We start from the raw sequence: 27993 nt of genomic DNA on the forward strand, positions 1-27993 counted from the left end.
TTCTCACTCAGTGTCAGTGGCATGTAAGGAAGTACTCCACTGGTACTGAAGAGAGACCGCAGCTCAAGCTTCTGGCCGAAGAAATACTGGTCTAGGAGAGGTAGCCCAAGCAGGGATTTTGTTCCCTTCGGTATTCTGCGGGAAAGAAACCACCACATTCAGTGGGGTTTTGGAGCCAGCTGCTGAGCAGTAGAAAAGCCAGGTTCAAAACCAGATTCAAAGCCAGCCTCTTTCCTAGGCTTCATGTTCCACATCTTTAAAATGGGGGACAGAAGTTAAATTATTTAATAGAGTTCTTCCTTAAACATTTTATTTTTCCTCCTCTTAATAAAAATGCTAATATGCTCTCAAAATAGCTTTATGAAAATGTTCCTAATTTCCATCATTATGAACACTTATAAAAGGGATTTGTTCTGGGGGGTCGGCCTTATGCAGCTGTAGGAAGTGGCGAAGCAGCCGCTGGAAGGCACATTCTCTGTCTCAGGTCATTACCGAGCACCACAGTGGCTGTCACGGGATGCTGGGATTCCAGATGACCTTGCCTTTGTATTTTTCCACGTTTTTTTTTTTTTTTAAGATTTTTATTTATTTGACAGAGAGAGATCACAAGTAGGCAGAGAGGCAGACAGAGAGAGAGAGAGAAAGGAGGAAGCAGGCTCCCTGCCGAGCAGAGAGCCCAACACGGGACTCAATCCCAGGACCCCGAGATCATGACCCGAGCCGAAGGCAGAGGCTTAACCCACTGAGCCACCCAGGCGCCTGATGTGTTTTTCCATGTTTTAATTCTTCACAATGAACCTGTATTATTTATATAATCCGAAAAAAACACAAAGCTGTTCTCTTTGGGGGGGGGAAATCTTCCTTTACTAAACGGAATTATAAGAATTGGAGGTTCACTGTTAAGAATTAAGAGAGAAGATGCCACATATCACACAGGTGAACATCATAGCTCCTATCTGAAACAAGTATGTAAAAGACGCCCATGTTTTAATTCATCTTTTTGCCACTAAACAGTTGGTGACAGTGGCTTAAGCCCTAAAAATCCAGGTGAAGAATGAAGTACTAGGAAAAACAGCTTCTCAGTCACTGAGTGTCTTCAGTGCAGGAAAGTGACCTGCGAGCTACCCCATCCTCTAGCAAGTGCTGCTGTAGATGATGTAATGGACAGAAACATCAGTCTGGCTCTCAGGGACTCGCTCTCCCTTTAGGCACTGCCATCCTTTTCCATAGTGTATAGAAGGTTCTGCCGTGTTGACAGATCATAAACACATTGAGATTAGGAGAAACTAATAAGTACATTTTAATGCTTGTGTAGTATGCTAAGATTTAGACTAAGTGCTCCAGAACAGGAAAAGTGAGCTTGCCTTGTGCTTATCACCTAGAGCCGCGAGTCTCTATTTTCCCAGCTTGGTACATGTGACAGTTTCACCTGCCTGGCACTTTCTCCTCTGCCTTCTGCTTCCAGTTACACCACTGATGGGTTCACTAGAACCTCACCCCTCTGTCCCGTTCATGAAAACACATCGGAAAGCAAGTGGATGAAAGTCATATTGTAGGGATGACCCTCTTTCAGTCTGTAGCAACTGAAAAGAAAAGGCAAGCTTTGAAACGTTAAGTGACTGATTACAAAGTAGTTGTAATCCGTGAGTGTTATTACATCATGGTGAAAATTTTGTGGTCTTCAAATACTATTCATGTACACGGGGCCAGTACTGTGTGGGCGTGGGGAGACACCATTACAACCAGTTCTAGGTGCTTCTTTCTCATCTCACCCAGAAAAAAGTAGTGTTTTGTAACAATACTGAATATTAGTACATGTGAAAAATTTCTAGATAGATATCCATATGATGGGTATAAATGCTAAAACATTTTTTACTGATTGGGGTGTGAAATTAAACAGATTTTGAAATCATCAACCTAAAAGAAAGTCAAACACATTCTTTCATTTAAGGTCAACTTTAGAATAGAGTCAGTACTCAGTGTTATGAGATTAACAAAGATAAAAGCCCAATGCTTTTTCTCTTGATTAATAAAAGCTACGGTAATTGCTAGTAATACATGTAAAAAGAAGAGAGGAAATGAGAAGACAAGAATGGAATGAGGATAGCATCTTTCAGCTAAAGATGCAGTGACCCCGATGCCCATTTGGCACCCCCACGTGTACAGGTGGTACTTCTCACATCATGCCCACGACAGTCCAGGGGAAAAGAGTGTAACAAAGTGCACATCCTCTTGGCATTTTGGTGGGGCCTTTAGCATTTGTTCTTTTAAAGAAAAAAAGGCAGCAAATTTTATAGCTGATCCTAGAGTTTTTAGGAAAAGGAAAGACACACGGGAGGCCAGAATCACTTAGTTCTACAGGAGCTCCGATTCCAGGAACCACTACACAGGGCACAAGCAGCCCTCTCCTCTATCAACCAGAGGTCTTCTGGGGAGGTGCGGGGCGTTCGCTCTGAGCCAGGCCCGCGTTTCCCAAGGCAGGAACACCGTCCTCTAAGTCTACACTGTCCTAGGAGAGTCAGTGAAACAAAGCCATAGGTAGTGGGAGAAGTATCATGAGCCTAGCAAGAAGAGGCTAGAAGTTTCCGTAATGTTCTAAACCAGTGTGATTAGGAAGGGCAGAATCAGCTTTGAGTATTAAAAAAAAAAAATCACTGGAAACATGGATGAATCTTGAAGACTTTATGCTTGGTGAAATAAGCCAGTCACAAGAGGACGAATGTTGTATTGTTCCACTTCAATAGACAGACGGAAAGTGGAATGGGGGCTGTCGGGCCGGGGGGAGCGGGGTGGGGGTGCTACTCTTCATGGGGACAGAGCTTCAGTATGGGAAGATGGAAAGGTTCTGGAGGTGGATGGTGGTGACGGGCACACAACCATGTGAACGTACTGAATGTCACTGAAGTGTACATTTAAAAATGGTTAAAATGGTACACTTTATGTCATGTATATTTTACCACACACAAAAAAGAAAAAATCACTAAGGAAGGTCATATGGAAAAGGAAAATGAATGTTAAAAAAAAAAAAAGAAGACAAAGCCTTTTTTTTAATCAAGAGTACCTGGCTCCAAGCTCAAGGTCTAGATTGAGGACAGTGATGATGAGTCCGACCACCCACAGATTTTAAGGACACCATCACACAGGTCACCTTGTGGCTCCTGTGCGCCTCCCAGTCCTGAAGAAGGGTCTCTTTCCTCTAGCTCTGCCCAGCCCTGTCATTCATAATAAACAAATGAAAAGTCCCAGAAACCGGTTCTATCGGGGAAGTCTTTCTTTTGTTCGAGGCTTCGGTGGTTAATATGCTTGACAAATTTCAGAGTCTCTCTGTCTCTGTAGACCAGTGCCAACGCGTTGTTTTCTGGATTCACTGTTAGCAGCTGAAATAAGCAAAAACAATGACACATCAGAACACAGAACTTCTTCTCAATTCTTTTCCTCAATGATTCACCACTGAACAGATGGTTTTTACATCACATACTTAGACTGGCGATAGGGGATCTTTTCAAAGGTCCTTTGCTATGCGGAGCTATTCCTCTGGCTGTGAAGGCATTTTCCAACGAGCCCCATTCCAAATCATACCCAGAAAGATTTTTACCCAGTGCATTTATTTCTTACTATATTGAAAGATTACATGGGAATGCACCATGTAACTCTAAGCTTACACGGAATTTCTCAGTAGGGTAGGAGAAATGCTTCCTGATTATCCTTTGGCATCTTTATTCCTTGCTGAGTACTTCCTACTAGAAAGTAGAACCACTGCCAGGCAGACCGTCATGGATTTACCAGCTAAAGACATTGGCTAAAGGTCATAAAAATTGGGTCTCTGAAGAATGAAAGCTTCCTCAAGAACTAAAAAAGGCAGTTTGCTATCAGAAGCAACTTACCTCTTCATCTTCACCTTTGGCAATGTAGGAGGTAAATCCACCATATTCTGGCTCCCAGCCTTACAAAGGGAAAACAAACAGCATTCAGAATGCTCTGACTGCAAGAGTGCATCCTCTGCCTCTATTGCTCACCCCGTGCTGCTTACAGCTGAGGGGTCTGGGAGCTCAGTAGTAACCAACTCTAAAACTTAGGAGCCCGAATTTCCATTCAATCCGCACTAAGAACTGAAAACTAAGAACTGAATATAAAATGCGCCTGGAAGGACAATTACATAGAAGAGGTAGATCTGGGGAGTTACTTGGAGGGAAATTATGGTTTGGTCTACATCCCCCCATACCTTAGTCACAGATATAAATCCTTTGGCTTGGGAGACTGAAGTTCATGACCCCCAAGATCCCCTCCAACAGGGAGCTTCTGTCATCTGTGATCCTGGCCAAGGCACCTCACTCCTGAATTGGTCGGCTGGAGGGGGTCACCATGCAACTGCCCCTCTCAAGGGAACAGTTCACTGCTGTCCTTCCCTCCTCTTACCTTCACAGCCACAGTAGAGAAGTAAGTCCAGGGCAAATTCCGTCTTGCTGTTGTCATGGATCAAAGTGTAGTGACCGGTCTTCCAACGCCTCAGTTCCCCCTGGCATGTAGGAACACTTGAGTCTAAGAAGAAACAACAGAAGGCCAGAAAATACTTAAAATAACTTGGATACAGGGGCACCTGGGTGGCTCAGTCAGTTCAGTGTCTGACTCTTGATCTCAGTTCAGGTGTTAATCTCAGGGTCATGAGTTCAAGCCCTGTGTTGGGTTCCGTGCTGGGTGTGGAGCCTGCTTAAGAAAATAAACAACTTTGATACAACTGCTATTTTGCGAGGGAACAATAAGTAGGAATGATCCAGCACTAAAGGGAAACCATTCCCATAATCCCTCTGACCTACTGCTCCACCAAACCAGCCTTACTGACAGTGACTGTCAGAAATGTATTGTGTACCGTTTGGGGGGAGGGAGGGCAGGGGGACTTGACATTCTATTTCTTTCTTTACAAGAAATTTTAGATGGAATATACACTTAGCTGCCAATATAAAAATTATAACATGAATAAATTTATAATTTTAAATAGATTCCCCCTCGCCACCTGCTGGCATCCCCTATTATTCATGTTTTATCTTGGTGTGATTCACTTGTTACAACTGACAAACCAATACTGATACATTATTATTGACTAAAGTCTGTAGTTGACTAATATTAGAGTCCACTCCTTGAGCTGTACCTTCTATGGGTCTTGATCACTGCATAATGCTGAGTGTCCGTCATCACCGTATCATACAGAATTGATTTTAATGCCCTAAAAAACCCCCGTGCTCCACCTAATTCATCCCTCCCTCCCTCCCTTCTAATCTCTTCCAACCACTGATTTTACTCTCTCCTTAGTTCTGCCCTTTCCAGAATGTCATAGAGTTGGAATCATACAGGAAGTAGCCTTTTCAGACCGGCTGCTTTCACTTAGCAACATGTACCTAAGGTTCCTCCATGTCTTTCCATGGAGATCAAGCTTGATCGCTTCTTTTTCATGTCATCCTGTTGTGGTTAGAGAAGCTACTTTGTATGATCTATCTACCTATCTATCTATCTAATTTTTATTTATTTATTTTTTTAGTTTCCTAAAGATTTTTTTTTTTAATTTTATTTATTTGTCAGAGAGAGAGAGAGAGAGAGAGAGAGAGAGAGCAAGTGCACTAGCAGGCAGAGTGCCAGGCAGAGGCAGAGAGAGAAGCGGGCTTCCCGCTGAGCAAGAAGCTGGATACGGGACTCGATCCCAGGACTCTGGGATCATGACCTGAGATGAAGGCAGCCAGTGAACTGACTGAGCCACCCAGGTGTCCCTAAAGATTTTATTTTTAAGTGATTGCTACACCCAACATGCGGCTTGAACTTAAAATCAGAGATCAAGAGTCACACACTCTACTGATACCTATCTTTTCATTTATTTTTATTTTTATTATTTTTTAAATATTTTATTTATTTGACAGACAGAGATCACAAGCAGGCAGAGAGGCAGGCAGAGAGAGAGGAAAGCAGGCTCCCTGCTGAGCAGAGAGCCCGATGCGGAGCTCGATCCCAGGACCCTGGGACCATGACCTGAGCTGAAAGCAGAGGCTTTAACCCACTGAGCCACCCAGGCGCCCGATAGCTATCTTTTTAAAATCTACTGAGACTGGGGTGCCTGGTTGGCTCAGGGGGTTACAGTCTCTACCTTCGGCTCAGGTCATGATCTCAGGGTCCTGGGATCCAGCCCCGCATCGGGCTCTCTGCTCAGCAGGGAGCCTGCTTCCTCCTCTCTCTCTCTCTGCCTGCCTCTCTGCCTACTTGTGATCTCTGTCAAATAAATAAATAAAATCTTAAAAAAAAATATCTACTGAGACTAAATTTGTGGCCTAACTTATGGTCTCTTCTGGAAAATGTCCCATGTTTACTTGAGAATATATATGTCGCTGTTGGGGGGTACAATTCTCTGTATTATGTCTGTTATGTGTAGCTGGTTTATTGGGGTAAGTCCTCTTAGGAGCTGACCTCTCCCACCTGCGACTGGAGAACTATCCCATTTCTCCCTCCAATTTTGTCAGTTTTTGCTTCATATATTTTCAGTCTGTCATCAGGTACATGAAGATTTGTAAATTGTTGTATCTTCCTGCTGTACTGAGCTTTTAAAAATATAGAATGTTCTTCTTTGTCTTTTCTTTCCTGAGTTAAGGTCTATTTTGTTTGGATGCCTGGCTGGCTCAGGTGGGACAGCATGCAACTCTTGATCTCAGGGCCATGATGAGTTTGAGCCCCATGTCGGGAGTGGAGCTTTACTTTAAAATAAACAAACAAACAAACAAATAAATAAATACAAAGTCTATTTTGTTTGACATTGGTAGAGTCACTCCTGCTCTATTCTGGTTACCATTTGCATGGAACATCTTCCTCCATCCTTTTATTTTCAATCTATTCGCATCTCTGGATCTCAAGTGAGTCTCTTGTAGACAGCAGATAGTTGAATCCTATGTTCCTGTCTATTCTGCCAATCTCTGTCTTTTGATTGTCATTTATGTTTAATGTAATTACTAGGAAAGAGGGGTTTAATTCTGTCATTTTGCTGTTTGTTTTCTAAATGCCTTGTAGCTTTTTTTGTCCCTCATTTCCTGCATTACAGTCTTTTGTGTTTAGTTGATTTTTGGTATTGAAATGTTTAAATGCCTTTCTTAGTTTCCTCTATGTATACCCTAAAGCTATGTTCTTTGTCAGTATCATGTGGGTTACATTTAACACCCTAAAGTTATAAAACCTCTCATTTGAGTTTATGCCAGCTTAACTTTAATAAAATAGGAAAAGTCTGCTCATTTATGGCTTTGTCCCCACCATTTTCTTTAAGATGATGAACTTTACAGTTACTTTTTACATTTACCTCTGTATTCCCACCTGCTTTGGCCCAGGACCTTGCATACAGTGGAGGCCCAGTAATAGAATAAAGCATCCTTAGGCTGCCTAAACAGATTTTTTTCCAAGTTCCAAGTTCCCATGAAAATGAAACCAAAAAGGAATAGAGGTTAATGGATACTTTTTCTGGGGTGCCTGGGTGGCTCAGTGGGTTAAGCCTCTGCCTTTGGCTTAGGTCATGATCTCAGGGTCCTGGGATCGAGTCCCGCATCGGGCTCTCTGATCGGCAGGGAGCCTGCTTCCCCCTCTCTCTCTCTGCCTGCCTCTCTGCCTACTTGTGATCTCTCTCTGTCAAATAAACAAATAAAATCTTAAAAAAAAATAGATACTTTTTCTTTATTTTTTTAAAAGGCTTTATTTATTTATTTGAGAGAGAGTCAGAGAGCACAGCAGGGGGATAGGGAAAAGCAGGCTCCCTACTGAGCAGGGAGCCTGATGCAGGGATCGATCCCAAGACCCTGGGATCATGACTTGAGCCAAAGGCAGGAGCTTAGCCAAATGAGCCACCCAGGCACCCCAAGAGATCCTTTTTTATTTTTATTTTTATTTTTTTTTTAATTTTTTTTTTCTTTTTTACAGATTGAGAGAGAGAGAGAGAGAGAGATTACAAGTAGGCAGAGCAGCAGCCAGAGAGGGGAGGAAGCAGGCTCCCTGCCAAGCAGAGAGCCCGATACGGGGCTCGATCCCAGGACCCTGAGATCATGACCTGAGCTGAAGGCAGAGGCTTAACCCACTGAGCCACCCAGGCGAGATCCTTTTTTAAAAAGCCCGTGAGGCCCCACTGATCTTCACCTGATTCCTTTTAGGGCCCAGGTATAGATGCCAGTATCAATTATCAAGGAAAGCTAACCTTATCTTAAAGAAAGGCTATCCTGTGTAGTGACTAGCACAGAAAAAGCCACCTGGCTCTGGTTGTTCTAAATCCGTGGTGACCAATGCGACAGGTCAGTCAGCCAGTCTGGGAGGCCACAGAATCTGTGTTATGTGGTTCTCGTGTCACACTGCTGGCTCTGTGTCCGTGGGCATCCACCTCTCTTGTCTTTGCTCTTCTAACTGCAACAGGGGTCTTTTCCAGAAGTCAGAGTGGAAGCAGGGAGAGTACAACTGAGGAGAGGAATCAGGCAGCAGATTTTCTTGCCAAACCGTATATGCTCAGTTGGTAGCTGCTCACCTACAGGTGCCAAAATTCCCACAGAAGCCTTACCTCTTAAATTTCCCATTTTTCTCTGTTTGATCTTGTCTGTAGATAAAGACTTCCTCTACTTTTTTTTTTAAGCCTTTTTTTTCTTTTTTTTTTTGGACTAATCGCCACACCCAATGTTGGGCTCCAATTCATGACCCTGAGATCAAGAATCGCACGCTCTTCCGTCTGAGCCAGCCAGGCGCCCTTAGACTTCCTCTACTTTTAATAATTTCCTTCTACCTATCTGCCCAAATTCAAGCAAGTTTTTCTTAAGCTATTATTGGTCTTTGGCAGAAATAAGCTGTGTTCACCTTCCTCTCTTTGATGTTTTTATGTCTTAGAGTAGTTTGGGGCAAAGCCAGTCCTATTTCTGTCTAGTGCTCGTATTCTGTTAGCCTAATAAAATGTCTGAGCTGCTTCTCCTACCTAGAATGTTGTTTCCACAGATCCTTTTTGTTATTCAGGTCTGAGCTTGGATGGCAGCTCCCGAGACTGGTTTCTCCGGTTGCCCGGTCACCTAAGAGGCCACTTGGTCATTCCTCAGCACACATCCTTATTCAAATTTTCGGCAAACACCTTTCATTATCTTACGTTTTCTTGTGGTTGGCGTACACATTGAATCTCCCTCCTCTCCCACTAGAACATAAACTCTGGGAGAGCAGAGAACTTGTTTGTTCCATCCTCCAGCTCCCCAAACAGGCCTCGCAGATCATAGATGCTTGAGTAATAGTTGCTGGAGGAATTGATGATGGAAAAGTGAATGCTTCACGGTAAATAAGGACGACTCAGATCGATGGCTTACCTTGCTTTGCTTCGCTTTCCTCCGAGTCTGAGTCTGTCTGTTCCTTGCTCTGCCGGCTGTTGTTGCGGAAGGCCGTCTGATGGTTCTCTGGCTCAGGGGAGCTATGGCTTGTCCCTTCCTCAGTGTTATCAGTGGCAGAGGCTCCTTCTCCCTCTTTTTGGTTCTCCACCTCATCTTCATCTGAAGGGGCCAGGAAATGAAGTTTCAGGCCTGTGAAGTTGGAGAGCAGCAAGAACAGAGCCTCGGAGCGGAATAATTCCATGCAGTCCTTCAGAATGTCAGGAAGCTTGCTCTCCTCGGCTTTCTCATAAAACCTGGAAAGCAGGGAGGCCGAGCTGGTCATCAAAGCCACACCCGTACAATTACTCATGGAATAAAAGCTGCTCATTAGTTTTGTACCCTGCTCCCTAAGTCCTGGCACAGCCTGCTAAAGCACTGGTTGTTAGAACAGTGAGGTTCTACCAGGGCCTGCTACTGGATGTCCCTGGGAATGAAACATCACCAGGGCCAATGTCCTATTGCTGGCAAATGTCCTATTATTGGAAGTGAACCTTGCAGACAAATAGGCAGATGCTGAACACAAAGGTAAATGTCTCAGTTCTACCTTTTGTTAGGGGGACCTCGGCTGCTCCATTTCACGTCTCCTTTCTCCAAAGCCTCGCAGACCTCTGCAAATTTCTCAGGCTGGAAAATGACCAAAGAAAGAAGCAGTTAGTGAGTCTCTATGATCCCACACTGGCTTTGTGGGTGCGGCTGCTCTGTAGAATCATGTTGGCTAATTCCTAAAAGGTCCAAAGGATGTTCACTCCTTTCGCCCATGGTCCCCTAGGCCTGCTACAGTGCAGCCAGAACAAAGCCACTGGATAAATCCCAAGTATGCTTTAGCCAAGAGACCCGAGTGTCAATCTGGGCTATTTCCTTTAGTGGTTATGTATCTCATGTCAAATCACTAAACCTCTCAGACTCCTGCATTTATAAAATGAAGGTCAGAATACAGTCTCTTCAATTCATAAGAAGTGAGGAAAAACAATGAAACTGCTTAACAGTCAATGTCATCACACTAGAACCCTCTGTAGGCCTCACCTTTATGTAATCAGCTTTCTAAATAGAGAAAGCCACGTGTAGAGCAAAAAGCTGATTAATCTCTTGAAATCTGCTCCACAAGAGGCATTCTATGTGTTTGTTCAATGTGGATTCCCAAGGAGTGTTCTTAAAACAGCAGTCTTTGGGGCACCTGGGTAGCTCAGTGAGTTAAGCCTCTGCCTTCCGCTTGGGTCATGATCTCAGGGTTCTGGGATTGAGCCCCACATCGGGCTCTCTGCTCGGTGGGGAGCCTGCTTCCCCCTCTCTCTGCCTACTTGTGATCTCTCTCTGTGTCAAATAAATAAATAAAATCTTAAAAACAAAACAAAACCAAAAACAGCAGTCCTATCAGCTATAAAACAGGAAAGAGGATCCCAAAGCCTGGTTTAGGTAAGCTGAATAAAATAGGTTCAAACAAGTTTATTTACTATAATAAATACTTCCCAAGCTCCTTAATATGCCAATGTCAGCTTTAAAATTCTGAGAGGGAGGGACACCTGGGTGGGTCAGTTGTTAAGCATCTGCCTTCTGCTCAGGTCATGATCCCAGGGTCCTGGGATTGAGCCCTGCATTGGGCTCCCTGTTCGGGGAGCCTGCTTCTCCCTCTTCTTGCTGCTCCCCCTGCTGTGCTTGCTCTCTCTGTCCAAAAAAAAAAAAAAAAAAAATTCTGAGAGGGAGGGAGATGGGGAGGGGGAGAGAGAGAGAGAGAGAGAGAGGTAGGTAGTGTGTGGGGGTGTCTCAACCTTTTTTCTCGTGGAGGAACAGCTCTTGGGGCTGTGCTTCCATGGGACCCAGAGTCAACTGTGAGGCACCGCAGCAGTGTCTATGATCTCCTTTGGCCCTCACAACAACTCTTCAAGATGAACAAGGCATGTCTTACCCCAGTTTAACTGATGAAGAGCTATAAGCTCTGGGGGATTCAGTGATTTGCTCAGGTTAGTAAAACCACAGAGCCAGGACATGAACATCAAGTCTTCTGATTCCTGATGGAGTTCCCTCTCCACTGAAATGTTCTGGGTATCACTGTCAAACATTCATTAGTAAGTGTTGCTCAGTTAATAATCTATCTTTCACTAAAAGCAATAGTAAACTGACAGGAAACCATATTCACCAAATGAATAGGAAGGAAGCTACATACAACTCCCTCTCAGTGTCAAAGCATGCATGCATGCGTGTGTGTGTGTGTGTGTGTACTATTAAGATTCCAGAAAACTGGGGAACACCCAAGAGACTTTTTTTTTTTTTAATATTTTATTTATTTGACAGAGAGAAATCACAGCCAGGCAGAGAGGCAGGCAGAGAGAGAGGAGGAAGCAGGCTCCCTGCGGAGCAGAGAGCCCGATGTGGGGCTCGATCCCAGGACCCTGAGATCATGACCTGAGCCGAAGGCAGAGGCTTTAACCCACTGAGCCACCCAGGCGCCCCCACCCAAGAGACTCTTAACCCACTAAGCACACAACTGATATCAATGTTAGCTACTAGCATCGCTTGTATATTTTATCAACAAGATGATATAAACATTCTAACCAGGAACTAAACAAAAACTCCTTTAGTGAGGCCTGTTTACCCACCCAAGAAGCAAGAAAAACAAAAGCACAAGTTATAACAGTAAGATTTTGCTGGGGCCTGCTACTGATATCCCCAAGATACACTGGTCAGAACGGCTGGCTTACCTTAAGGAACTCCTTTAGGAGAATTTCAGACCTTTCTTCAAACTCTTCTTGAATTTGAACTTGGTAATCCATGTCCAGATAAGTAGGGTTGATCCAATCATACAAAATTTCATGCTTACAAAGAAGCAGCAGATGCAAAACATGAATTAACAATTCCTATTGCTTTTGTTCTTACATCATTTTGTGCTAGTAAAATATACGCAAAGCCTCACTTTATAGTCTTCTCCTTGTTACACATAAAAGTGATGGAAAACTCTGCCTGAGAAAAAGACACTATCAAAAGTTTACCCAAGAAAAGCGAAAGAAACTCAAAGTCCAATTTCATTACCAGGAAAACAAACCATATGGTAAAGCTTCTAAGATAAGAATCCCGACAACAGGCATTTATCCTTACATCTTGTGGGATGTGAGGGCTCCGAGGTATGAGAGGTTCAAAGTAGTTGGGAGGCCGGGTGAGTGAAGGACCATGGAACCAGCCACTTATAGACAAACGCGACTTTTCTTCAGATAGGACTTCAGACACCTGAAAGGACAAGGCCAGCAGCACATGAACATACCCACTGAGGGGGACGATTGCCAGCCAGGATGTGCTCACTTCCGGATCCGTCAGGCCAGATGTGCACACAACCTAGCCACGGAAGTCCAACAGGAAGCGGTCACATTTTGATAACAGGGAACTAAAGAGCATGAGCCTTAGTACTCGGTGTATTTGTGGTTTATAATCGTTACCTGGTGAAAGGATACTGGAGACACTTCAAAGAAAACCAGTGTGTTCCATGAAGGGATAAGAGACTTGACGATCTGCTTTGGCTGAAAGTGTTCTGCACCAGGAGAGAAAACACGAATGTGGTTTCCTTATCAACAACCACTTTCAGGCCACCTTGTTTTACTTTGACAATTCTCAGATTTCTAACAGTAACTAGATGTACCCTGCAGATCGCAGAACGCCACCCCCTTCCGTCTGTTTCACTCAGTTCTGCTAGCTGACCACCGTTTGTGCTATGCCATCTGTTATCGCTGAGGGCTAGGATAAGTTTGGAAAGTTTTCGAGAGTCAACATCTGGTGTCAGTCATTAGGAAACACTGACTTCCTATCAGACAGACTGGCCCTGGCAGACTGATGGCCCCACGCAGCTTTCCATGTGTTCCCCCTTTCCAGGTTAGTACTCAGGAGTAGGGTCTGACTAGTCCTCATGCTAATAATGGACTCCACCTCTGGAGTAATGACTCCAATGTAGAGAGGCGGCTGTCAGGGCTGGTGTCCACTCCCCTCCCTCAGAGGAAGACACATAGTGTATCTTAAGAGCTCAGAAGTAGCTACTGGTGTTGACGCGCATGCCTTGTCTTACCATCAACATCGTACAGGTCCAGGGTGCCCCCCAAGCTCCTGTCCCAGGGAGGAACCAGGTAAAGAATGAAGGCGATCCGGCGCCCTTCCAGCTCGTCGTCATGGCAGAGTAGGGCATCTGCAATAGTGCAACACATGCTTTAATGTCCCTGAGCCAACAAGGAGCAGCCGATACTCTGATCCTGCATTTTAATATCATCCATCTGATATCCACCTGCAATGTGAGCTCCTCCAGCTGTAAAATGACACTTATTTCTCCTATTTTATAATCGGAGACATAAAACTGGGAAGGTAGAGAACTCCAAAAGTACTAAAGAGCCCACATAAGCACAGACTCTGGAGATAATCACTAACAGTATTTTTGCTTATGTTCTTCCAGTATTTTTCCTACATATGTTTGCTTTTTAAAAAAATGGGTGTCCTATAGTGGTTGTTTTGTGGTCTTTTTATTGCCTGCCCAGTGTCTGTTCTTATCACTACACACACCTGTCATGGTTTTAATGGCCTATAGTTATGCTACTATATGGACTATGAATTACTTTCTTTCTCCTTTAATTAATTTTCTTTTTTTTAATATTAATTAATTAATTATTTTTTTCCAGCATAACAGTATTCATTGTTTTTGCACCACACCCAGTGCTCCATGCAATACGTGCCCTCCCTATTACCCACCACCTGGTTCCCCCTACCTCCCACCCCCGCCCCTTCAAAACCCTCAGGTTGCTTTTCAGAGTCCATAGTCTCTTATGGTTCGCCTCCCCTTCCAATTTCCCTCAACTTCCTTCTCCTCTCCATTTCCCAATGTCCTCCATGTCATTTGTTATGCTCCACAAATAAGTGAAACCATATGATACTTGACTGTTTCTGCTTGACTTATTTCACTCAGCATAATCACTTCCAGTCCCATCCATGTTGCAACAAAAGTTGGGTATTCATCCTTTCTTTTCTTTCTTTCTTTCTTTCTTTTTTTTATAAACATATAATGTATTTTTATCCCCAGGGGTACAGGTCTGTGAATCACCAGGTTTACACACTTCAAAGCACTCACCATAGCGCATACCCTCCCCAATGTCCACGTGTACCCGAATGTTTATAGCAGCAATGTCTACAATAGCCCAACTATGGAAAGAACCTAGATGTCCATCAACAGATGAATGGATAAAGAAGATGTGGTATATATACACAATGGAATACTATGCAGCCATCAAAAGAAATGAAATCTTGCCATTTGCGACGACATGGATCGAACTAGAGAGTATCATTCTTAGTGAAATAAGTCAATTGGAGAAAGACAACTATCATATGATCTCCCTGATATGAGGACGTGGAGATGCAACATGGGGGGTTAGGGGGATAGGAGAAGAATAAATGAAATAACATGGGGATGGGAAGGAGACAAACCATAAAGGACTCTTAATCTCCTTTAATTAATTTTCTACTTGTTGTTTCCATTTCTCATCTACTGAGCAAAATGTTTCAGTGAACAAATGAACATCATTGTATGTAGATCTCTTGGTAGCAGTTCCTGTTAATTTCTTGAGCTAAAGCTTTTAAAATCTGTTAGGTGGGGCTGAGCAAGGGAGGCATCCCTGAGGGCAGGAGAAGGAGGGTTTGCTATGGTGAACGCTGATCGTTCACACATGGAGGGATTGTTTCGATAAAGAAATATCCTGAAGGTGACAGAAGCCATGGTTTTCACTGCTGAGGAAGGAAATTACAAATACAGAAATGGAGAAATCTGGGATAATCCTATGGTGTTGAATTGCAACTGTACGAGTCAATGTGAATTGAGTTTCCTATGTATGTAGATATTTACTTAGACACCGACATATTTCTAGACACTGACACACACACACACGTAAACGCACGTGTGCATATGCACATCTGTGTATTTGCTACCTCTTCTCTACTGAAAGGCCTGGGAGCGGCGACACGCCTAACAGCAGAAACACTTAAGAGTCCAAATCTTGATTTCTAAGCATCATTCGTCTCTAAAAGGAATCAGGGTTCTTTGGAAGAATGGCTAACTCTGGGTCAACTCTGGGTCTGGAGCAAGGGACACATAAGACGAGCCCGGAAAATCTTGTTCTGCTAGGAAGTAAGATATATTATGAATGATGGGGACACATCAAAAGGACACAGAAATCAGTTTAAAGGGGCTCCCCTTGATCAAATCAGGGACAAGATGAGCCTCACTTTGATAGAGCAACTGATTATAGCCCATTACATAGTGACTCATAAATCCACATTGATGTAAATAAATATATGAAGAAATAAATGGGAAGAGAGGAAGGTTTCCTTTATAGAATGACAACCAATAAAAGTAAAGGGAATGATTTTATTATTAAAAAAAAATCACCGTTTGGCAACCTGCACAGTAATAATTTTGCAAGAAATGCCAGAGGGTGCTAAAATAAGCAAATCAAAGTTGGAGGAGAAATGGGATATTTATATAATCCTTAAGTATCTCCCCACAAAATTCTTATTCACTTACAGAAAGAAAAAGAACAAGTTTATAGTAGGAAAACCTGACATCAGTTACCACCTTAATTAAATAATCAAAGTTAGTATCACTAGTCTATGACATGTAGAAACCATATACCACTTGATAAGATGCAGCAAAAAAATCCCACATAATTGATTCTGTAACATTTCTACCCAAAACGCAAGGCTTGAATCTAATCACGAGGAGGCATCAGACAAATCCAAATTGAGGGCAGATTTACAAAATGAGTCATCTACAAACCTTTGGAACCATTTAGATCATGAAAATCAAGGCAAGACTGAAGAACTGTTCTAGACTGAGGGAGACCAAATCAGGCACGACAGTTATGCAATCCTGGAGAGGATCCTTTTGCAATCAAGGACCAAATAGTGGAACTTGAATGGAGCCTGTGGATTAGATGGGAATAATCTATCGATCTTAATTTCCTGATTTTGATGGTTTATTGCCATCATCTAGGAGAATGTCCTTGTTGTAGGAATCACTGAAGAACATGGGCCTGGAGCAGGCTGGCAACGTACTCTCAAGTAAAATGGGAAAAAACTATTTGTACAATCCTTGCCACGTTCCTGTAAGTTGGAAATGATTTTCAATTAGAAAGAAAAAAGTTTTTAAAAAAGGATGTAGGACAGGACTTGTCCTGTATATCACTCAGCGTCAAAAAGTGGTTACCAATGTATACTTCTCCCATTAGACTCTATACTGTATGAGAGTAAATTCACATCAAAATTCCACTTGTAAAACAGAGGGTGCCTGGGTGAGTTAAAGCCTCTGCCTTCAGCTTGGGTCATGATCTCAGGGTCCTGGGATTGAGCCCTGCATCGGGCTCTCTGCTTAGCAGGGAGTCTGTTTCCCCCCTTCTCTCTCTCTGCCTGCCTCTCTGCCTATTTGTGATCTCTGCCTGTCAAATAAATAAATAAAATTTTTAAAAAATTTTTTACTTAGTAAAACAAATCAAAACACTTTCCCTTTCAGGTGAAAAAGCAAAACATGCTTTCAAAAAGACATTTCTATGCTCACAAAGGGAACGGGTGACAATGGAAACCTCTGAAGGGAAAGGGGGACAAGGAGAAGGTGCAGGGGCCTGTCAAGGTTTATACTGTACCGCCTCTGAGTTTCCTGATGCTCTATACCAAGTTGGCTGGTGTGCGCCTTGCCAGTATTTTTCTGAAAATTTGGTCAACGGCTTTCATCATATTTTCACCAAAGGGAACTATTGCCTTATAAGATAGGCATTTTGGTATTCGAGCCAGGTCAAATCTATTAAGAAGGTCCTAATGTGGGGTGTCTGGGTGGCTCAGTTGTTAAGTGTATGCCTTTGGCTTGGGTCATGATCCTAGGATCCTGGGATAGAGCCCCACATCAGGCTCCCTGCTCAGCGGGAGGACTGCTTCTCCCTCTCCCACTCTCCCTGCTTGTGTTCTCTCTCTCGCTGTCAAATAAATAAATAAAATCTTCAAAAAAAAAAAAGAAGGTCCTGATGCTATGGAGGGGTGGCGTGTCCAAGTCTAGGATTCTGGCACACTGATGCTGTCTCACCAACATTATGTAGCTAAAGCCTGTAAGTCCTCCAGACATCAAGGCCTTTATCTTTCTTACCAGAGAATTCATATTTAGCACAGGACATGTCAATAGTTGATTCCAGGTCAATCTTGGAAATGTCAGCAAGCCAAGCCCGGAAATCTTCAAACAGAACTTTCCTAGAAATGTCAACAAAGGTAACTTGTTAGCTACAGTGTTTGGATCTCGGCCACAGCTACTTTTTCCTGGATGCTGTCGTAGCTTCTTTACTTTCAACTTGCACAGTTTAGGACTTGGACCTGAAATAAAGAGAAAGAAATACAAAGCCATCTACTGTAATATAGTTTTGCTCTGCCATTCCATTTTACTTTCTTCCTCTTAAGTTGATAGCATGGCCCATCACGGTAGTACTCTGCCCTCCATCATAATTCAGCACACTGGTGTTCCTTTCTGAGAGTTTTAGACACATTTTGTGGCACTCGATACTACCCCACTGTTTAATGACCACTTGGGCGACACTGTTGCAGATTACAAACTTCAAGTTGCAATGATGGTACCTTGCTAACTGTGGAGGATCAGAAAACCTTTCATAGAAGTTCTGATGCTAGCACGGTACCAGTAAGAGATGCCGAACATTTCCATTCACCAGCTAACAGGGCTCTCTGTAGAGAAATCTCTTTCACCCCATTTATAACTCACTCAGCCAATCAACTTTGAAATTATGTGAATCTTGATGAGTTGAGAACATTTTGAAAGGACTCAAGTCAGTTCATATGTTGCACACACAGACAATATTTTTTGGACCATCTTAGTCCAGATGTACACAACTAAAAATGCAACTGTGCTGTTCATAATTAAATGTCAAGTCTCCAGGCTGATCTCCTAAGATTTTAATACCAAGTCTCTTTTCTACTCTATACATTACCAAACCAAAAAGTTCTATAAAATACTGTGCAAGGTTGGGCCAATGGGAAATGCCATGTAACTTCAAAAACAGAGTCACAGACTATATCGATTGCGCCAGCAGAGCAAAATGCTGAACCAGGCTTGAGACGTGGGCAGCGAACATTTCTGCAAAGTCTTGATGCTTTAAGCAACTATTATCGAAGCCTTAAATCCCTCTTTTACTGGTAACATTGGCTTCCTCAAATGTACTCCATAAAAAGCTCCTCCTTTAGTCACTCTATGAAAGTGTCACAAGGACAGGATTATTTTCTGTCATTATTCTCATTTGTTAATTGAATTTGGGAGAAATCACAGAGCCCAACTGGGAAGTATAAACATCACTTTTCTCTTCCAAGGAATCCCGTCTCTCACTCCAGCCGGCTGTGATCCTGTGGGTCACAGGATCCATTCCTGTGGGAAAGGAACCTCAGTCCTACAGGAAATGCTTACCAGAGGCATGCTGTGAACTAAGGAGATGATGCCTTCTAGTGCAATCATCTCTCTTTGGAACAACAACAAAAGGTCAAAATAAATATAAATATTAGAGATGCAGTTCACACACGAGCAACACTTCAGAATTGGGAAGAAATAACAGTTCGTGCTGGCTGCCATCATGTATCAAAATGTCCCAGAGGATGAAAGAGAATGAGAAAAAAAAAAAATGACTTCTGTATAAATGAAAAACAGTTATTACAAAGTAACATTGTGCTTCTTCTGGTAAAACCAGGGTGTGGGGGAAACCCTCTATAAGTAAAAAGAAACTGTTAAAAAAAAACCCTGAAATCCTACAAGCCAGATTTAAACATTCCATTCTTCTGTCTTTTCTTTTGTACACAGATAGCCAAATATATCTCTTTTTAAAAAATCATTCCCATTGGGGCGTCTGGGTGGCTCAGTCATTAAGTGTTCGCCTTTGGCTCAAGTCATGATCCCAGGGTCCTGGAATCGAGCCTGGGATCGAGCCCTGCAACGGGCTCCTTGCTCAGTGGGAAGCCTGCTTCTCTCTTTCCCACTACCCCTACTTGTGTTCCCTCTCTCGTTGTGTCTCTGCCTGTCAAATAAATAAAAAAAATCTTAAAAAAAAATCATTCACATTGTGCGTGCAGTTTTAGTGTCTTTTTTTTTTTTTTTTTTAGGGTTTTATTTACTTGACACAGAGAGAGAGAGAGAGAGAGGGCACAAGCAGGAGAAGTGGCAGGCAGAGGGAGAGGGAGAAGCAGGCTGTCTGCTGAGCAGAGACCCTGACGTGGGGCTCAGTCCCAGCTCCTTGGGATCACAACCTGAGCCAAAGGCAGACACTTAACCAACTAAGCTACCAAAGTCGTCCCATCTTTCCTCTTGACAAGTGTACTGCAAAAACTCTAATATGCCTTCTCGGTAAGAAGAATCATTATTTTGCTATCACTTAAAAAAATGTTGCCAATTAAAATAGGACACAACAGTAATTTGTGAGACACTGGATCTCAGCAGTGCTAAAATGTGAAAAAAGAAAATGTATCTTAGAATTGGTGAAATCGGGTTTAACTTAACCATTCTCATGTATTAAAATTCACACATGTCATATTCAATGGTTGTAGAGTTTTCTGCTCATGCTTATATCATTACCTATATAAATCTCAGTGAGTGGCCATTTAATTTGTATATAATTTTTCATTATTTTGGGGCACCTGGGTGGCTCACTGGGTTGTGTCCGCCTCTTGATTTCCGCTCAGGTCATGATCTCAGGGTCATGGGATAGATCAAGCCCTGCATCAGGCTCCACACTCAGTAGGGAGTCTACTTGGAAGATTCTTTTTCCCTCTCACCTCTCTCTCCCTCTCCCAACTAGCATTAGAGCGTGCACTCTCTTTCTTTAAAACGAATAAATCTTTAAAATTTTTTTTTTTTGGGGCGCCTGGGTGGCTCAGTGGGTTAAGCCGCTGCCTTCGGCCCAGGTCATGATCTCAGGGTCTTGGGATCAAGTCCCATATCGGGCTCTCTGCTCAGCAAGGAGCCTGCTTCCCCCTCTCTCTCTCTGCCTGCCTTTCTGCCTACTTGTGATCTCTCTCTGACAAAAAAAAAAAAAAAAAAAAAAATTAAAAAAAAAAATTTTTTTTTTTTACTATTCTAAACATTACGACATGCAATCTTGCGTGGAATTTTTTGAGCACATCTTTAATTATTTTCTCAGGGTAAATTCTTTTTTCTTTTTTTTTTAAAGATTTTATTTATTTGACAGAGAGAGATCACAGGTGAACAGAGAGGCAGGCAGAGAGAGAGAGGGAAGCAAGCTCCCTGCTGAGCAGAGAGCCCAATGTGGGGCTCGATCCCAGGACCCAGAGATCATGACCTGAGCCGAAGGCAGCAGCTTAACTCACTGAGCCACCCAGGCGCCCTCAGGGTAAATTCTTATAAGTGGAATGACACTATAAAAAGGTAAGCATAGGGCGCCTGGGTGGCTCAGTGGGTTAAGCCGCTGCCTTCGGCTCAGGTCATGATCTCAGGGTCCTGGGATCGAGTCCCATATCGGGCTCTCTGCTCAGCAGCGAGCCTGCTTCCCTCTCTCTCTCTGCCTGCCTCTCTGTCTACTTGTGATCTCTCTCTGTCAAATAAATAAATAAAATCTTTAAAAAAAAAATAAAAATAAAAAGGTAAGCATAATTTGAAGAGTTTTGATACATATTTTCAAAACCATCACCTAAGAAAGGGATCTATACTTCTGTCAGCACTGGGGGGTTTTGTTTTGAATATATGCCAACCTAACATGTAAAAAACGGATTCAGCAGTGTTTCCTTGATTGCTGACAAAGCTGAGCATTTCATCACTGAGAAGGTGGGCGCTGGAATCAGATTGACTTGAGTTTGTAGCTTAGGTCCCTTGGTTTTCATCTAGGAAGCCTTGAAAAAGTTATGTAATTTCTCAGTCTGTTTTCTCCTCTACAAAATGGCATAATGACCTAACGTTACGTGATGTAACATTTTCCACAACCAAGAAATATGATTAGTTGTTTACCTTAAAGCACAGATGTGAGGCTCCCTTCTCTTCTTCAAATCATCAGACTTGATCATAGAAAAAGTAAAAAAAAAAGGTATTTCCTTTATATATTAGAAACACACAGGAAAGCAGTTCAGTGCGTATCCTAGTAGTAGAGGATTGTGGTAAAGAGCCTGGACACCCACAAGCTGCCTGGGTTTGACCTATGGCCCCTCCGTGTGGCATCTCCGTGACCCGGGCAAGTTACTTAATCCCTCTGGACCTTATTCATGCAAATACTTAAATAGTCATCGACAGAAGTGTTTATGTTCTTTTTGAGGGAGACAATAAACATAAAAAGCTGAAGGTTGGTAAGAAAGAAGGTGACAAAGGCACAGGAAAAAACAGCAGGATATGAGGGACTAGGTGTGCTGAAGTTTGGGAAAGGGTCTGCAAGCACAAACATGGTGACCAGGCTAGATTTCGCTGAGTGAAGCCAAGCCCTGAAGAAGGTTAGGAAACATGCCAAGGGAATATCTAGGCAAAAAGGATTCAAGGTCCTGGAGCGCCCAGGTGGCTCAGTCAGTTAAGTGTCCGACTCTTGATTTCAGTCGGGTTGTGATCTCAGGGTTGTGAGATCAAGCCCCACATCAGGTTCCCTGCTCAGCACGGAAGCTACTTGAGATTCTCTCTTCCTCTCCCTCTGCTCCTCCCACCCCCCAGCACTCTCTCTCTAAAAATAAATTAATTAATTAAAAAGAAAAAGAGGATTCAAGGTCCTGAGCATGAAGTAATCCAAGGAGATTGTGGCTGGGGCATAGAGAGTGGGGGGGTGGACAGCAGTAGGAGGTGAGGCCCAAGAGGCAATGGGACGCCTTAGAGCTCTTCTAAGTATTTTGGCTTTCTGTCAGAGAAATGAAGAACATTTGGAGGCTTTAAGCAAGGGAGTAATAAATTTCCATTTCCATTTTTAAAAATTGAGATAAAATTTACCATTTTAGCCATCTGAGTGTTTAATTCAGTGGATTTAATATACTCATGATGTTGTGTGGACCACAACCATCTGATTCCAGAACACTTATCATCCCCACCCCAAAAGGAAACCCTATAGTCATTAGGGAGTCGCTGCACATAGTCTTCTCCCCCAAGGTCCTAGCAACCGCTAATCTACTTTCTGCCTCTCTATATGGATTTGCCTAGTCGGGACATTACATATAAGTGGAATCCTACAACACGTGGCCTTGCGTGTCTAGTTTCTCTTAATACATTCCCAAGGCTCCTCCATGTCACAGAAGCATTGCTCTGCCATTCTTATTCCTGGCTGAGTAATATTCCATTGTGTGGCTAGACCACACTCATCTGTCCATTCATCAGGTGATAGACATTTGGGTTCTTTCCACTTTTTTAGAAATTATGAATAATCTGCTATGGCCATTGGTTTACTTGTTTTTATGTGTACATATTTTCAATTCTCTTGGGTCCACTGTCATTTGAAAAGAACACAATGACTGTATTGTATAAGTGGGCAAGAGTGGAAGCAGTGAGACTGGCTAATAAACTAATAGAATAATTCTGATGAGAGGATAAGATGCTTTGGACTGGTTGTTGGTAGTGCAAGTGCAAAGAAGTAGTTTTTTCCAGACATGTTTTGTGGAGCGAACCTGCAGAATTTCCTGACAAACTAGGTATGAGGTGAGAGAGGAACAGAAAGTTTTTAGCCTGGGCCACTTAGAAAGATAGAGTTGCCATTCACTGGATGGGTAACTTTGCAGGTGGAGAAGATTTAGGGGGAGAAGAACAGGAGTTTATTTTTGGGCTTAAGTGTGAGACTTAACAGATATCCAAGAATAGAGGCAAAGCTCCGGGAGTCCCTGAAAATCTGCCTGTAAGTGGCCCAAGGGCAAAGCCCGAAAGTACTCCATCATTAAGAAGCCAGGTACGGGGCGCCTGGGTGGCTCAGTGGGTTAAAGCCTCTGCCTTCGGCTCAGGTCATGGTCTCAGGGTCCTGGGATCGAGCCCCACATCGGGCTCTCTGCTCGGCGGAGAGCCTGCTTCCTCCTCTCTCTCTGCCTGCCTCTCTGCCTACTTGTGATCTGTTAAATAAATAAAATCTTAAAAAAAAAAAAAGAAGTCAGGCACAAAAGGAAGACTTATAAGAGGAAACCAAATGCTTACCAGATAGAAAGAAGACCAAGAGAACACGGTATACTGAAAGTAAAGAAAATGTCTCGGGGAGAAAGGAGTAACATAGTAGCTCAAATGCAGCTGGAAGGTCAAGTGAAAAGAATCCTGTATTTACTAATGTGGAAGTTGTGAGTGACCTGGACAAGTGTAGTTTCAGTAGAGTAGTAGGTAAAAGCCTGATGCAAAGTGGGCTTAACAGAGAATGGGAGTAGTATTTGAGAAAGCACAGACAACTTATATGGAATTCTACTGTCAAGAAGAGCAGAGGAATGAGGTGAAGGGCAAAGTCAGGTCAAAAGCATTTTTTTCTTAGGAAGAGCTTTCTTTTAATGTCACAAGGAGTGATCCAGAAGACAAGGAAAAAACCAATGTATTTCCCTCATCTGTACAACAGCAGTAGTAAGGTACTTCCTTCATAGGACTGTTATCAGTACTTAGCATGGCATAAAGCATGCACTCAATAACACTTGCTTTTGCTTTAAAATATCCAGATATCAGGAAACTCTTACTGATACACTTGCTTGGGAAGGCTGTAAGATGTCATAGACCCCATTATTATTATTATTATTTTTAAAGATTTTATTTATTTATTTGACACAGAGAGAGAGATTACAAGTAGGCAGAGAGGCAGACAGAGATAGAGGGGGAAGCAAGCTCCCCACTGAGCAGAGAGCCCGATGTGGGGCTCGACCCCAGGACCCTGAGATCATGACCTGAGCCGAAGGCAGAGGCTTAACCCACTGAGCCACCCAGGTGCCCTGAGGTTGTAAGATGTCATAGACCCCATTATTAAGGCAATTCATAACACAAGCAAAGAACAGCAGATATAAGCAAAGTTTGAAGGGATAGGAGACTAAAAATGGGTTTTATATCTACTGTTTTAGGATGAAGAAGTTCAGTCCCAACAGCAAAGTAGAATTTTACCAAATATCCATATGATCTAAAGTAATCTTTTTCCCCCCTCATTATCCAGGTCCCTTTTTATTATTTTGCCACTCACTGATATCAGTTAGAAGTATTTTCATCTACCAGACTTCATCAAGTAAAAACCAGGTTGGTTTCTCTGTTTTAGTAATCAGAGACATATACAGCCCTAAATCAACAAAGATAACCTCATCTTATTGAAGTTGATATAATTACAAAGGCAGATAGTTGTGGCTTTTAATGTATATAACTTTACCAGGATAAAAGTTTAACTTTCATCAGATTTCCTGACCTAGTAAGAGTCATATCATGTGTGTATTTAAATTGGTTAATTCAATTATATGTGTTAAAGCCCAAAGATCAATGGATGGGAGGACATAATCAGCTCTAGTGCAAAAGAATAAAGGCACGAAAGGGAAATCATCCCTTATCCCAGATAAAGAGAAACCAAACGGTTTCTCTTTAGAAAGAAATGCAAAGAAAACAAAATAATCCTCATCTTTTTCATTTTTATTTTATTCTGTGGTTTTTTAAGGGCTGATATCCTTGAGATTTTATGAAGGATTTCCAAGCGTGATGTATACCATGTACTAAAAATATATTACCCTCAAACTGGGGAAGCCAATGACCTATATTTCTACAACTAGACTGAGCCCTGTCTTCTGAGAGTAGAAAAACTGGCCTTGATTTTGATATGGTCTTTCCTGCCAAATTAAACTGTCCACCAAAAAAAGAACAGATCTCAATTCCCATAGTCAGATTGCGATGCACAGTGTACTACAGTATATAAAGCTACCTAAAGGCATGAACTCAAAAATGTAAATGGGTATTATTTTCTAACATACAACTCTCTTCAGCATACCAATCCCCAAAATGTACTTAATCCCCTTTGTTTATAATGTGCTTAAGTTATTGGCTTACTGTATTTCCTGACTATCTGTCCCCATCACTAGCACATCTCTTAGTTTAAATTTAGAAGCCTTACAGGGCAGGAACTGGCAGGAACTGACAGCCTTCTGTCAGTCTCCCATGCAATAATTATAGCCCCTAACACACTGTAAATATCCAGTAAGCTTATATGAAAGAATGAATGCTTTTAGCAATGTCAAGGCAAGAACCTTCCAAAGCAAACCCAATCTAAAGCCTTTAGTCTCAAGGTAATGAATGATTCTGTAGATAATGCATTTCTGAGGTGGAAGAGTGAATGTGAAAGGGACATAAATACCTGCTGGAACTTATATAAATCGTTATACTTTTCATGGAAGTCCAAGTTCAAAAGTTCCTTCTGAAGCCCTTCCAAGAAGTTTTGGCTTTGGATGAAGTTTGGGATCACGCAGTGAAGAAAGGGATCCATGTCCATGACAATGGCCTCTGTTGGAAGGAAAACATTACTTATGGCTTTTTCCCCTTTTGTATTTCTTTTTTTTTTTTTTTAAAGATTTTATTTATTTATTTGACAGAGAGAGAGAGATTACAAGTAGGCAGAGGGGCAGGCAGAGAAAGGGGGAAGCAGGCTTCCCGCTGAGCAGAGAGCCCGATGCGGGGCTCGATCCCAGGATCCTGAAACCATGACCTGAGCTGAAGGCAGAAGCTTAACCCACTGAGCTACCCAGGTGCCCCCCGCTTTGTATTTTTGACCCAAATAGCATGGCACAGGGAATACAAAAGGGAATGGTGACAAATTTTCAGAAATCTAGTACCTAAAGATGGGGGAAAGAATTATAAGCTCTACCCCCCCCTTTTTTACCCATTCAACATTACTTTTAAATATATTCTGCTTAAAATACTAGTCCTTAGGAGTACAGGTGGTGTCACTAAGTTAAGGTTCCTGCTTTTTTTGGTTTGTTTGTCTGTTTTTTAGTTCAGGGATTAGCTACTGAACTGAATATATTTTAGATTCTTTATTCATTTCCCCCCAACTTAAAGTGAGAGGAGCAAATTAAAAATGAGAATAGAGGGGCACCTTGGTGGCTCAGTTGGTTAGGCATCCAACTCTTGATTTTGGCTCAGGTCATGATCTCAGGGTTGTGAGATAGAGCCCTGTAGTGGGCTCCATACTAGGCTAGAAGCCTGCTTAAAAATCTGTCTCTCCTCTCCCTCGGAGACCCAACCCCTAAAAAAATGAGAATAGCAATACTGGCTGACAAGTTTTTTTTCAATCCTGCCTTTTCTTTCCCCAAGTTACTGTTGGAGGAAGTTACAACTCACACTTTCTTTCTTTCTTTCTTTCTTTTTTTTTTTAATAAATCTTCCCCCCCCCCAAGATTATTTATTTATTTGACAGACAGAGATCACAAGTAGGCAGAGAGGCAGGCAGAGAGAGGAGGAAGCAGGCTTCCCGCTGAGCAGAGAGCCGGATGTGGGGCTCAATCCCAGGACCCTGGGATCATGACCGGAGCCGAAGCGAGAGGCTTTAACCCACTGAGCCGCCCTGGCGCCCCCAACGTACACTTTCTTTTTAAATCAGTTCAAGCATAACTCTTCAATGCCTTGATTTCTGTCTCAAAATTTCAGCTACTGCCTCTGATACTCTGAAGATTAGGTAACCCCCTAATATTAATAGTCACCACCACCATCACCACCATAGAGCCCGTGCCAAACACAGTGGTGTTACATACGTGATATCACTTCATCTCCTCGGCAACCCTGTAGTAGACATTATCACTCTTTCCATCCTACAGCTGAGGATACTGACAAGTCCCTGCAGGTACAGAGCTTGCCCTTTCCACACTAAGCGATCACTTTCTATGTACATCCAGACACCCAGGACTCACCCCTTCAAAGCACTTAACTGAAACCAAAATCATGGAAAACTCTAGGGGGGAAAAGCATGATGAACGAAGCGGAATTCTCATCCTCTAAAGCGATATCTGAAGCTGAGGCAGGAATCGTTTAAGGTGGGTTCCTTCCCTTGCTCAACACTCGTTTACTTCCCACAGGTCACGTAATCGACCTATGGGTGTGTAAAAACGAGTAAGCTCGGGTGCCAGCTATCTGGCAGCTCAAAATACATGCTCTGGCTACACGATTTTGGGAGAGCCTGTCACTGCCCTCGGAGGAACTACAAACTTGCATGCCCCTCTGCTTCCCAACTCTGGGGCCTACGTTTCTTCCTCTTCTCAGATTTCTAAATCCAAGACGAACTTGGAATAATAGAAGGCAGCAGGAGAGTCTGAGGTGGCCAAAGTCTCCAAGGGCCTCTTCCCTTGTGGCCCCGCTGCCGGGGACTCGGCTTGAGTGGCAGGACTTTCAGAGGCCCCCAGCCAGACCCTGCTCCCCCCTCACAGCACCCGGTTACCGTGACGGAACGGCGTCCTGCAGCTCCAGGCCTCAGACACCTGCTTCTTCAAGGTTTCTTGCGTGACAGCGTCCGAAAACTCCGCTATCACCTCCTTCTTTCCCTTTTTCCCGGTCCGGCCGGGTACAGGCTCAGCTGGTCGTTTCCCATTCATCTTCTCTTAAGCTACAGACCCACGCCACACTGATTAAGCAGCTACTCTCCTAGGCTGACTACAATTC

General features: G+C 42.9%; 1 protein-coding gene across 1 annotated transcript; it reads right to left on the reverse strand.

The window, feature by feature from the left end:
• Positions 1–725: 725 nt before the first annotated feature.
• OGFOD1 (2-oxoglutarate and iron dependent oxygenase domain containing 1) lies at positions 726–27991 on the reverse strand. The gene is made up of 13 exons (XM_045988003.1): positions 27773–27991; positions 25700–25845; positions 21406–21452; positions 17548–17648; positions 13447–13563; positions 12827–12918; positions 12492–12620; positions 12098–12211; positions 9946–10025; positions 9342–9655; positions 4417–4539; positions 3885–3943; positions 726–3377 (listed from the first exon to the last, which is right to left on the reverse strand). Exons 1-13 carry the CDS (start codon positions 27924–27926, stop codon positions 3216–3218), a joined length of 1638 nt encoding a protein of 545 aa, XP_045843959.1. The 5' UTR covers positions 27927–27991; the 3' UTR covers positions 726–3215.
• Positions 27992–27993: the final 2 nt, after the last annotated feature.

Source organism: Meles meles, chromosome 19, assembly GCF_922984935.1.
Source record: "Meles meles chromosome 19, mMelMel3.1 paternal haplotype, whole genome shotgun sequence".
In the NCBI taxonomy this organism is placed as follows: Eukaryota; Metazoa; Chordata; class Mammalia; order Carnivora; family Mustelidae; genus Meles; species Meles meles.